At 54.9% G+C, this 13,361-nt stretch overlaps 1 protein-coding gene across 1 annotated transcript in view; it reads right to left on the reverse strand.

Annotated features, from left to right (window-relative positions):
* HS3ST4 (heparan sulfate-glucosamine 3-sulfotransferase 4) overlaps positions 1–12,091 on the reverse strand; it is a 62,585-nt gene extending 50,494 nt beyond the window's left edge. The window contains exon 1 of the mRNA XM_075106191.1: positions 11,445–12,091. Coding sequence (XP_074962292.1) covers positions 11,445–12,091 — 647 coding nt within the window. The remainder of the gene's footprint in view (positions 1–11,444) is intronic.
* Positions 12,092–13,361: the final 1,270 nt, after the last annotated feature.

The following is a 13,361-nucleotide window of genomic DNA, read 5'->3' on the forward strand; positions in this document are numbered from 1 at the left end:
TAACACACTTCCCCTGCTGCCACTCCAGCCTCGAGAAATCCAGGGTAGTCTGAGCCTTAAATCCATCCCAGCTCTTCCTTTGTCATTAATTGTTAGGCTATTTGTATTACACATTTTACATACCAAATAGACTCCAATTTCATGGTGGGCTAGACTGCAGAAATGCTTCCTTTAATCTTTTTAATTCTAAGGTAGTATCAAACTTTAATATTTTCTAATGGAGTATACATTTACTCACATCTAACAATATCACTACAATTTAGGAGCAATAAAAGTCAAGCCCCCATCTGTATGATAAGCTTTCAGCTTTATTTCCAAAGTTCAATCAGTTAACCTAGGAGAGCAATAGCTTCCCTACAATGAGTAACGATGCAGAATAATATTTAGATAGAGATAAACCCTTTTTGCATAGGAAATTGCATTACAATTTGCTGGGTCTTAGAAATTCTCAGCAAGATGCTTTAGTTTACCAATGAAGTTATTGCCTCGGGCGTTTTTCCACTGTGCTTTGATTTTTTCAGGGGTTTCTAGAGGATTTTGAGCTGAGTAAGGCACCTTTATTGCTCCTGATCCAGGCATGTGTAGCAGACCCAGCAGCACCGCACGCGTGCCCTCCTCCCACGCCGATTCACCCGTGGTGCCGACTGGGCGGCAGCGGGGGGAAGAGCATCCCGAAGAGCGGCTGCAGGGAGGGACCAGACCCCCGCCTCAGGGTGAGCCCCCCGGGCTCTCTGCTTCTCAGGATGGAGAGGCGTGTGGGCACTGCCCACACTGCCAGCCAGAGACCCCCAGGGCTCCCCTGGCACCCTGGGCCCCCACCGAGCTCCCCGGGGGGAAGCACACACATGGTTACAGCAGCAGTTGCAGCACATGCCTGGCTAGCTTGGATTGCTCCGGTTTAGCCAGATATTAGATTTATCGTGGGCAGCCATTAACAAAGGCTGGTGAGCAAGACCGTGGCCAAGTGCCTCCCCTCCGCTGCCGGGCCCCGGCCAGGGTCAGTCCCCTCATGTCCACAGCAGCTCCCAGCACCGCCACCACGCTCACATCTCCCTTCACACCAGCTAAAGTGCTTTCCCATCACGCTGTCCAGCTCGCCTCGAGCCTCTCGAGTTCACGCCCGGCCGCTGATTGCAGCAGTTTGCCTTTCTGTAGGTTTTTAACAGCCCGGGTAAGAAAGCCAGAGCCCTTTCCTGGGTTACCTCTGTCCCCCCGCGTGTCAGCTGGGTCCGCAGGCCCCCAGTGCCACCGAGCAGAGGCAGCGGTTGGTGATTGGGGATTAACACGGTTCAAATAAACAGCAGAGAAATTAGCTCGGAGTTGCGAGTTCTGACAGTGCAGGTGAGCAGCCACGGGATCAATGCTGGCGCTCCTGGGGGGACAGACCAAGCGGGGATGAACCCAAGGCCAATTAAAGACCTCCAGCAGCAACGGCGTCAGGATCCATGGCCTGCCATCGGCATCTCTCAAGTCAGTGCTTTAGATGTAAAAGGGTTGGTTTGTTCTTAAGCAAGCGGGACTGGAGCCAAGTAATTAATAATTGATAACATGCCCGAGTGATGCAGCCCCTTCCACCCGCTGGTGAGCCAGGAGGCGACTCCTCCCCACGCGCTCGGGGACTCGGAGGTGGGTCCCCAACGTGGGGGCGGCTGCTGAACCCCCAGGTCACGGGGGCACCTGGAGGAGCCCCGAAGCCTCTGGAGCTGGTGCCTCCTTGCAGCTGGCGTTACACAGATCGGGTGGTTTTGGCTTTTGCTTGACTGGGTGATGGCAGCCCGTGCTGTCAGCTGCTGAATCCAAATGCGAATTTAACACACGCTTCTGACGCTGACGCTAGCTTTCCACCAGCGTGCTTGCTGCTCAGCTTAATTATATGAATGTCCATCAAGAATAAATACAGAAAGGGCAGAGCTGAGGCTGAAATAAAGTTATCTGCAGATGTGGATGAACACTAATAGAAAGTATATTATATTACTATACCATCTCAATGCAAGACGAAAGGAAATATGTTCTAAAACAAAGGAGAGTTGCGAATTGAGGCTACCAGAGCAACATTGCTCTGCTCGGATCCAAAGTGATTACCCGCTAATAAAGGAGGGGGCCAAGTCCACTCCAGCCTGGCTCTGGAGGGAATGGAAATCAGATTTTGGCCTGAAATGTGTTACAGCTATCTCCATAATACAAAATAAAGTCTGGCAGAAGGGGTTATTTTTATCCAAAGTGAGTTCTGTTTAGTAGGTCCGTGGCTACAACTGATGTCCCTTTGCTATTTCCTCTTGCCCCCGGTTCCCCTGCCTCAGTTTCTCCACGGCACTGACGAGATTGGAGCAGACAACCGCGGGTATATTTTGGGAGGATCCTACATTACTTAGCTGTAAAAATAAATTGTGAATTTTGCATCCACCCTCAGCATTTGGCCTGTTTATATTGCCAAATAAATTCTTTAAAGAAGTACTGTACTTCACAGGAGAGCTTGTCAAGGTAAATACCTTCATTTACATAAAATGTGACTAGCAATTGAAATGTTAAAGCCATAAAGAGCAAGTTTATGATCCATCCTTGATGCTTGGATGTATAATATGACAAGGGGGAAAATAGCGCGCCTTGCAACATTTACTAAATTGGTGTGTTGACTCTGGGGATGGAAATGCAAGATTTGAAAAAACAGGTTGGAGGGGGTTTTGTGATTTTTTTTTTTCTTTTTTCCATAAATATGAATCCTTTCCACAGCCTTCAAACAGTTGGCTGTTAAGTACTCTCCTTCAGCCTGGAAACAGCAGCTGGCTAAACAAACACAGATAGGGCCGGGCAGGGGCCTGCGCGGGAAGGAGCCACCCGGGACGCGGGGCTCCCTGGGGACGCTTGCCTCGGGTCACGGGGGGTGGCGGGACCCCGGCGCAGGAGGGGCACCTGGCCACACTCAGCCACGCACCGGCGTCTCCCAGAAAGGCAGAAGCGGGGCCGTGGCACAGCGGAGGCCTGAGCAGCAGCTCCCGCAGCCCCGTCGCTGGCGAGGCCTGTGTGGGGCCTGCGGGGGGCCAGGGTGCCCCCCGCTGGGCCACGGGGGCCGATCCTGCGCAGGCCTCCCTACCACCCACGGGCAAAGGCAGCACCGTGGTTTGCTGGGGCTGATCCAGCCTTTGATCTAAACAGTCATTTCTCACTGTGACTGAAAAGGCTCTTATAATTTAGGGTTTTCTTTTAAACTTTTTAAAAGGGAGGGGAAACCAATTTAAACCACTTTAAATCCTAAATAATACTTTTAAAAAAGTGAATGAAAAGGATAAAATGGACTGCTGCCTACATACATACCACAGTGAAATTATAATATCCACACTTAATGCTCTGGAAAGTTTGATAGTGCACGTTCCTCACCTGAACTCAGTACGAACATTTCAGCCATTCATTCATACTCGTACCCTTCTCAATTCATTGAAACCACTTCAAGCAAAAATCATTTGAAAGAAATTACCTCTGTGTATTACACCACGAGCAGTGAGAAATGTCCCACATGAGCCTCTCCAGCCCCCAAAGCAATAAAATTTCTGCTGAAGTGGATGATATAATGACTCAGGGAAAAGAAGTCCCCATGACAACAAGAGGTGAGAGAAATCCATGAAAAGCAAAAGACTCCGACCTCTCTTGATACAAGGTGTCACCAATTTGTGCTGGAATTTTCACTTTGAAAATCAAAAGCCTTTGTCTGTAACTTTCTCTGAGAACCTGTTGTTCCTTCTTTGCTACTCTGGGCTTCGAACAAAGCAGAATGAGCCTCGCTAAATCAGAGACCGAGCAAGGGTCAGGCTCATCATTTAAACCCATGAACACAACCAGCTGACTCTTTGCCTTTCTCTTTTCCAAGGGGGCTGTTTTTCCCCAGGCCTATTTTGGGGTTTTTTGTAGCATCTACATGCTTGAGCAATACTGTATTCACACACAGAGTGAAGCTCACAAACTTTGACACTACAAGTAACACTTAAACCATTAGTGGCAAAGCACTGTAGCGTTTACTTAGTGGATTATTGAGCAAAATCCTAGAGAAAGTGTGTTCTTGAAAATACAGTGCAACAGTTTGATTATTTCACACCTGGGTGCTCCAAGGGATGCTCCAAAAGCTATCGGAAGAGGCATCTCCACCTTGCTGAATTCACAGCCCCCTAAGCGCTTCTGCCAGGAGGTGCTGGGCTGCTCCCGTCGCGGGGTCCGGCACGCACCGGGGCTCGGAGGGGGAGCGGGGCAGGACCCAGCTGGGTGCAGCGGTGGGCTGCGGCACCAGCACACCCTCCGTCTGCCCTGCCGAGCGAGCGGTGCTGGCCGCGTCCCTGCCAGGGCGGAGCAGGGCAGGGACACAGGGGCTGCCAAGGTGGGGCTCGGCGCCTGGCCGTGCTGCCTCCCCCCTCACTCCAGCTCTCTCCGCACCACGCACCCACCACCACCTGCAAACACACGCGCTTTATCCAGAGGCAGAAGCAGCTACCAGCTCTGCAGGAGCAGGCCCTCCGGAGCTCTCGCTGCCGGCGTGTTGTCCCTCGCACTTCTCTCACTCTCTTTGCAAGAAGAGCAAGCACAGTATGGAGGGGCCGCGGGTGCTGAAAGCAGCTGCCATTCCCATGGCTACAATCAAGTAGCCTGTGGATAACCATCATCAGGTGATAAAACACTGCAAAGAGGCCCAACTCATTCCTGCATCCCATCCCTTGAGCGGAAACTGAGCAGAAAGGCTGGGAGAAGACTGCTGCCCAGCAAGGGTGCAGGGTGGGCTCCCCTGGCCCAGCACAGGGGCAGAGGCCAGGAGACCCCCAGCTCTGGCATGTGGCAGGTTCATGCCGGTAGCTGTGCTGCAGCAGAAAATCCATGCCTGATGCTAAAGCGGCTTCACTCCAGCCCCCAGATGGGTGAAACGCAGGGACCAAGCAGCAAAGAGCCTGGGCCCCTGCTCACAGCCTCCAGCCTGTAACCCAGCTCAGCCTAGACCCTCTGCCAGCTTTACTGAGAGCCGGACCCCGGCATCAGTGGGAGGTCAGCGCTGCACGCGTGTGCTTGCTCTGCATGGAAGACTTAGCCTAGAAAAAACAGTGCACGTGTAGGACCTAACCCAGACCTAAAGGTTTAGGAAAGGCGAAAGGGACAAGATATTGAAAGAGCTGTGTTACATGGAAATACTTGCACAGCCTTCAACCCAGATTAATCCCGATGCACTGGGTCCACAGAAGAGGGAGGGCAGCTGAGTCACTACATTTCAGCAAAAGCCAGATCACAGCAGGTCCCAGAAAAACAATCAATACACTTTCCCTAAGTTACCAGAAGTGCAGAGGGCACAGTACACTGGGAAAGCCTTTTGCAGAGAAATACAGCAGTTACAAGGCATCTGCAGCAGTGCCCATCATTAGCAGCAAACCCCAACCTGTCCGTCCACTGTAGGTGTTCCTGTAGTGCCCATCAAAACAGACTCACAGCGCTGATGGAAGTGGTTTGATTTTCTGAATACCCTGAGCTGATCGGGGAGGCACAAGCATTACCCAGCAACGCAATTACAGCTCACAGTGAGGGTCACACTGTGTGGGACCGAGGCTGAAATGGCCCTGAACTATTGCTGCCCAACAGCTGTTAAGGGATGCTGCAGGGGGGCCTCACCGCACGTCCTCAGCCGTGACCGGCACCATTTCTGCCAGCAGCCACGGCGGCAGAGCCAGGAGCTCCCAGGCGGCATCAGCCCCGGTGCACACAGAGGCGGCCCCGCCACACCAGCCTTCGGATCAGCACGGCAGGAGGGTAGGCGAGACGTCGAGCAGCCCTTGGGAGGAGCAGAGCCCGTTACAGTGATAACAGTGCATGACAGCCGCTTCCCCAGTACAGACGAGTTTAATGTCCACAGGGACCCAAATGAGAGCATTGGCTCCGCAGCCACAGCCAGCTGCTCCTTGGAACCGCTGGCTCAAGAGCACACGTTTATTACTGGGAGAAGAGCTCCCTGTCATGGTATTATTCATTATTTGTACGAGGGTAGCAGCTCACAGAATAACACGCAGGCCTGACTGTTAGGGAGAACGCTCCAAAAAAACCCAGACAGGCAGTGAAAACAGCATTAGGCATGCAAGCCATTTCATTGCCTGTCATGGTGACTGCTCCCTGCAGTGGCTGCAACGGGACCGCTCCGCACATAAAGCTGTGCCCCGGTATAAGTGCTTAATGTGTGGAGGCCTAGGGCAGAGTGAGAGGAGCTTGGTCTAATTACAGAGACATTCCTGAAGCTTCTCCATGAAGGCCCCACTGAGAGGGAGGCCAGGAGTAAAGCAATGTGCATGCACACACAGAATTTAACTCCTGATTATTTGGAATACTCTTCTGTGCTGGTTTTGGCTGGGATAGAGTTACATTTCTCCACAGTAGCTAGTATGGGGTTGTGTTTTGGATTTGTGTTGGAAACAGTTTTGATAACCCAGGGAAGTTTTAGTAACTGCTGAGCAGGGCTTACACATAGCCAAGGCCTCTTCTGTCCTCACCGCACCCCAGCAGTAGCTGGGGGGGCACAAGGGGTTGGGAGGGGACACAGCCAGGACAGCGACCCCAGGGATGTCCCACACCACATGGTGTCATGGTCAGCATATGGAGCTGGGGGAGGAGGAGGAAGGGGGAGGAACGTTCAGAGTGATGCCATTTGCCTTCCCAAGTCACCGTGACGTGTGATGGAGCCCTGCTGTCCTGGGGATGGCTGAGCACCCGCCTGCCCATGGAAGTAGTGAAGGAATTCCTTGTTTTGCTTTGCTTGCATGCACAGCTTTTGCTTTACCTGTTAAACTGTCTTTATCTCAACCCACGAGTTTTCTCACTTTTACTCTTCTGATTCTCTCCCCCCTCCCGCTGGCAGGGAGTGAGCGAGCAGCTGTGTGGGGCTGAGCTGCTGGCTGGGGTTAAACCACGACATCTTCAAATCAGTGAACTTTAAAACTCCACAATTTAAGTTCACCACTGTCAGATACTCTCTTTGCATTGTGGAGATAATATTTTTGTTAAAACTTCAAATTTGTTTTCAAAATACTGTTATGAATCCTCATTTCTTCTGCTAAACATAGCACGTCAAGACAGCCTTGAAAGTGTGAATGGACAAAACTGAACCACCTCACCACACTGAGCTTGCAGGCAGCTGGGAACCGGGGGCTCGGAGCACTCGGCTGTTCCACTCAGCTCAGAGCTACTGAGATGCCAAAGTGCTAACATCTATTGTGTTGGTCCTTTGCACAAGCAGAACGACCCATCTAAAGCACCATCTGAGCAACTGCTAAGAGCCCCCACTCTCTTCACACAACCACCTGAAAGAGTTTCTCCTCCGCCAGCCCCAGAGCGGTCACCGGCAGTGCCTGAGCATCTGGCGGCATCAGTGTCTGCACACGTGGAATCACCGCAGACCGCTGGCGGCGGGGCAGCGCGGCAGCTGTGCAGCGCCACAGGATCCCCTCTGCTTCTCCTCCGGTCACACGGAGCCACCTGGGACCACAGCAAAGCGAGGGCTCTGCTGCAGAGCCCAGGTCCAGCCCTCCGGTACGTGGCCCCTCCGACGGCTGTCGCAGCAGATGCCAAGCCGAGGCCTGCAGCACCGCAAGGGGACAAACCTGTCCGAGGGGCCACAAAACCCTCTAACGCTCGTGCACCCTGGTTTCATGCCCAGGCAAGAACTCGGGCATATCCCAGATGCTGCTAATGAACATTTGTAGATGGAAGCTAAATTCCTTCAGTGCTCAGGGGCCTCCGAAGCCTCCCCATCGTTCTGCCGTCCTTGCTGCCCTCTCAGAAAGGATCTCACAATTCATTTCCAACTGCAGGGTAGCTCGGGGCAGGGCTCGCGGCAGGGACCATGCCCACTGAGGCATGAGCATCGCGTGGGAGAGAGCACATCACCAGTGCAGCCCAGCCACGGGGGCTGCGCAGCGGGGTTACCTGTGCCTGGGCTGACGGTGCAACCTGCTGCCTGGGCGTGCGAGGGAGCAGAAGGGCGCTTGGACACCGACAAGGAATCAGCAGCAGTTCCTATAGGGAGCAATGGCATACCCTGAGGTTTAGAAGGGACAAGTGGGTGGAAGAGCCACCAGCGACTTCCAAAGGAAAGGCAGATACCTGCTCCTTCCCACAACCCTCATCCCTGGTGGGACCAAGTTCTGGCCTATTATAAGGGATGAAGTCAGCAAAGTTCACTGCCAAAGATAATATGGACTGCCAGGTATTGGTGTCCTGGACTTAAGAGAGCGAGGTGAAGATGTGCAAGTAATACATATACCAGAGAGAAGTATTGCCACACTGTTAACAAAAGGAAAGGTTAAAAGTCACTTCCCACTCAGCTTTAACACACTGTTTAATGGTAGTCGAGTTACATCCTGCATTAAGGGAAAAAAAAACCTAAGCTAGGAGATTTATCAGCAAAAGTTAATGCACGTGGGGGTATTAAGTGCAGTTTAAGGAAAGCTGTATCATTGAACTTGTCCTTCAGACAGCCCATCATTAGGATGTACGGAATCGCAAATGACAATTACGCAAACAATTCTGTCAGCATAACACCAACGAACCGAAACAAGCCTTCGACCCAGTTTGCATCAGTACATGTGTAGGAAGACCTCAGTTCGGTAATTTCTACATAAACTTTGACTGCAGAGCTAAAGCAATCACAGACAGCACAGCTTTCCCTAAAGGTTACCAGGAAAACAGAACAGACTGCAGGGAGCTGGTGTAACAGGCTTGCCACGCTGCACCAGCCAACAGGCACAAAGCTATATTTGCGCTGATTTCAGCCTCTGACTACTGCCCCGATATAGATCCCGGTCACGGCGTTTATAGCTGACTAACCTCCAGGCAGCAGAGACATGAATAACGCAACATGGGACACACACAAGAGAAACGGTAGCGCTTAGGTGCTGTCTCCATTTTACAGGTGGAGAAACTAACGTGGGGAAACTGCTTCAGCCCCCTACAGCTCTGCCGGACCAGAAGATACTCGCGGTGTTGGATGACAAAGCAAGGAATCCTGAGGGTCTCCTGTTTCCTTATTTCACTACATAAGAAAAAGCTTGACAGCATTAAAAGCTAACAGTTTATAAAAGGAAGTGTTCTATGCAAAATATAAACAAGAGATAGAAGTCACTGTAAGGAGATGCTGGTATAAACACTTCAACTGTTGCTTCTTTGCTTAAAGAAAATTGATATTTCTGTGGATGGGAAAGACCTCCAATTACTCTACCCAGGACACAGCTGCAAGCAGCCAGCCTTCTTGGTGCACTCAATCAGGTAGTCTCAGAGAAGGCCAGGAAGAAATAGCTACTTGTGTGGATGGCGGTCTTTCCCCCCCTCCATTTTCACTTGGAATTTGTACAGCACCAAGCGCACCAGCCTGCTGGTCCGTGACAACAGCCCGGTACCAGCGCAGCACCGGGGAAACCTGTCGCTCCCACCGAGGTGGGGACCGCCAGCGCTGTGCAGCCTGGCGTCCTGTCCTAGCAAGGCTGAAAAACTTGCAAGGAGAAAGGAGAATAATGCTGGTTGGGTTGGGCAGGTGTGAAAATGGCTTAGGTTAAACAGTCAGAGCAAATCCTCAGGGTGACAATGGCAATTAAGCAGTGGTGTAATTTAATTATCCCATGACCAGAGAATCCCTCCCCCAGCCTACTGTGCCCTGGACCCTCACAAATCAGCTCTGACCCAAACTTTTCTTCCCCCACCTCTCTACCAGCGCGGCACAGCATCAGCTAAACAAACAACAGAGCTACCGCAAAGATGAAAAATACCAAAATGCATTCTGCAAATGAAAACCCGTCTGTGCCTTTTACTCCACGAGAGGAGTCACACCCACTCTCTAGCCCTTTTCTCGTAGCATGACTTTAAAGATGAAAAAGCAGCTGCTTGCCACATTCAGTGCTTGATCTTCTTCTGCCTATTTTGAATAAAACCAAACCTTTTCATATGCCGCTTTCTAGCCTCTTCCATCAAGTTTCTAAACTTATTTTTCAAGGCAAGCCCTTCTTACAGGTAAATTCAGTAAAATAAGATATAGTGTCTGAAATTATATATAGAAACACAATAACCACAGTCAATTCTTTATTCCTTCCCCATGTTGGTACAGCACACTCAAAACACTCTCAGAGACAAATGCGCTTTCCCAGTGCTGATCTCCACTTTATTGAAGTCCCTCAAGAAAATCCCTCAGCATTTTAACAAAGCCAAGTGGATGCTACACCAAGTAAGTGTTATGAAGTCCTTGCTTCCACAATAGCCACAGAAAAGTGCCTGGAGCTCCTTACATTTAAACGTTATTGACGTGAAGACTGTGTACTCTATTTTAATAAAGAGTGACCAGATAATCCAAGCAGTAACTAACCTGCTGCCTCTATTTAGTATTTCCTTCCTTCCTTTTCAGAGCAGCTAAACACCCACCGTACTAAGCGCAACAAAACGACAGAACTTATCAGTTTAGCCACAGACTATTTCTTATAAACAAAGTAGTATGGGTTGCTTGTAGCCCTAAGCTCAAGAACTACTAGTGATTTGCAAGTTCCACTGATGTACTGCATTCTTTTTAGTTTTGAGCTTGAGAGGGAGAGAAACCCTGAGCCATTACAATTCATTGATTTGCTAAACAGGCCAAGGCACTTAACACTTCATTACCGCAGCCCAGTATTTTCTAATAATCAGAACTTTTAGCATGTGTCAGACAACAACATTTGGAGACTCCTTCACAAATAAAATTAGACCTTATCAATGGGAAAAAAAAACCCAAACAAACAAAAAACAAACAAACAGAACTTTCTGACGTAGAACTTGTTGAATAAAGAGTAAACCTTGTTTGTGAAGTGAACCCTGCAGCTTGTATGAAAGCAGGCATCCTTCTCTTTAAAGCCCCTAGCATCACCTGGAACAACTGCGATCGTGTTTATTTCAGGGTTTATTAATTACTGACCTGTTTAGATGTGTTTTACACCAAGTGCAGCCGAACTACTACGCTCTGCTCAAGCGCTCTGTGCACGGGAGTTACAGGAGAAGGATGTTTTTACACATTTTCTGCCTTCTCCCACCAGAACACCGCATTTCCAAACACCGCAGCCGTCAGGCGAGGAGGCACCGGCGCGATCGCCCGGCCCGCCCTGGCAGCGCCGTTCGGCTCCCACGCTCCGCGGCCCCTCGACCCCCCACGACCCCCGCGACCCCCCGCCCGGGGTCCCCGGGACCCATTGCTCCGCCATCGCCCGGAGTCCTCGGCGGGGTCCTCGGGACCCACCGCCAAGGGCCATCCCGGTGGGGGGGGGCGATCCAGGGACCCAGGGACCCAGCGCCCCGCCACCCACCGGGGTCCCCGGGAGGCAGCGCCCCGCCACCCACCGGGGCCATCCGGGGGTCCCCCCGGGACCGTTCCCCCGCGGTCGGCGAGGCCCCGCGGGTCGCGCCCGGAGCCCCCGCGCCCTCACCTGTACCACTCCAGCCCCTTCTCGTAGTTCCTGTCGAAGAAGTGGGGCTCGGTGCCCACGGCGCGCACGTCGGGGTGCGCCCGGATGGCCTCCAGCAGCGCCCGCGTCCCCCCCTTCTTCACCCCAATGATGAGGGCTTGCGGCAGCCGCTTCTCCCCGTAGTCCGGCGTGGTGCTGCCGCCGCCGCGGCCCGCCGGGCTGCCGGCCCGGCTCAGCTCCTCGTCCGTGGTGCTCGACTCCTGCGGGTCCCTCTCGAAGGCTCCGCTCTGCGCCGTGATCACCTCCCCGGGGGCCAGCGGCGTCCGCAGCCAGGCGCCCGCCGCCCCTTCCCGGCTGCCGTTGGAGGCCCGCGTCGGAGCGGCGGAGCTGCCCGGGGGGCTGGCGGGGGAGCGGGGGGCCGCCGTGCCGAGGAGGGCGGCGGGGGAGCGGGGGGCCGCCGTGCCGGGGAGGGCGGCCGGGGAGCGGGGGGCCGCCGTGCCGGGGAGCGCGGCCGGGGAGCGCAGGGCGCCCGGGCCGGTGCCCCCCATGAGGCTGTAGCACAGGTAGGTGAGGCAGAGGGAGAGGCTGCACATGCAGAGGAGCTTCCGCGCCGGGGGCACCTTAGAGCCGCGCCCGCCCGGCACCCCCGGCTGGGCGGGGGGGGACATGGCTGCTCCCCGCTCCTCGCCCCGGGCACCGGGCGCACATGGTGTCAGCCGCCGCCCGGCCGCCCCCGCCGCATGGGGCGCCGCTGCCCTCCCGCCCCGCCGCCGCCGGGGGGGGGGAGCCCCGCATGGCACGGTCGCCGCCGGCCCCCGCCGGGCACCGGGGCTCCTGGGCTCAGCGCGGCCGCGCTCCGGTGCCGCCCCGGTGCCGCCGGCTCCGCACTGTTGCCGCCCGAGTTCCTGATGCTAAACTTTGTGCCGGGTGGGAGGCGGGAGCGCGCTCCCGGCGCGGGGAGGGCCCGCCCCCGCCGCCGCCGCCGCCGCCGCCGCCACCGCCGAGAGCGCGGGGAGCGCGCCCGCCCCGCCGAGCGCCGCGCCGGTCCCGCCGGGGCAACACCGGGGCCGCACCGGGGCAGCATCGGGGCATCGTCTGTCCCTCCGGGGCAGCAGTGGGGCAGCACCGGGACCGCACCGGGGCATCGTCTGTCCCTCCGGGGAGCACCGGGGAGGCACCGGTCCCTCCGGGGAAGCGCCGGGGCAGCACCGCGGACAGCGGCGGGAAGCCCGGGGGGAGCCCGGGGGGAGCCCGGGGTCCCGCGGGGGCGGCGCTGGGCAGGGCAGGCCCCGGCTCGCTGCAGCCCTGCTGACCCCGGTGTGCAGGGGAGAGCCCCCCGGCCTGCCAGCCCACCCCACCTATCCTCCAGGGCCACCCGCTGTGCCACAGCCACCCCTTGCCAGTGCTCACAGCGGCGGGGAGGGCGCGGGGCCCAAGGGCAGGAGGCAGTGCCAGCTATCCTCTACAAATCCTCCTCCCTTCCCTCAGAAGTCAGCATACTGCAGCTCCTTGATCCCTTGTCCCAGCCTGCACCCCTCCGGCCCCTCAAAGCACATCATGTATCGTCACCCTCTCACCCCACTGCCCCCAGCCCATGGCTCCCACCCGAACCCTCCAGCTCCCAGAGAGGAAGACCCGACAGGCCCTCTGGGACAGCCCCACTCGGCAGCAGGGCCGAGGTCCCCCAGCTCCAGCCCCCTGAGGATCTGAGGCAGCGTGGATGGGTGTCACAGGGCAGGCTGCTGTCTCCTGGGTGCTTGGGCAGAGGTGGCAGACCAAGGGCAGGGGCAGGCAGCAGGTCCTCTGCTGGTGCAGTGGGGCTAAGGGCCATTCGGAGCACGGACAGGTCACGGTTTAGGTGCCAGGAGCTGCACTAGCAGGTGAGGCCAGTGACACCCTAGTACGCTGCTCTTCCAGGAGCTGACCCCAGCCTTGGTG

The sequence above is a fragment of the Phalacrocorax aristotelis genome, chromosome 10 (genome assembly GCF_949628215.1).
Source record: "Phalacrocorax aristotelis chromosome 10, bGulAri2.1, whole genome shotgun sequence".
Lineage (NCBI taxonomy): Eukaryota > Metazoa > Chordata > Aves > Suliformes > Phalacrocoracidae > Phalacrocorax > Phalacrocorax aristotelis.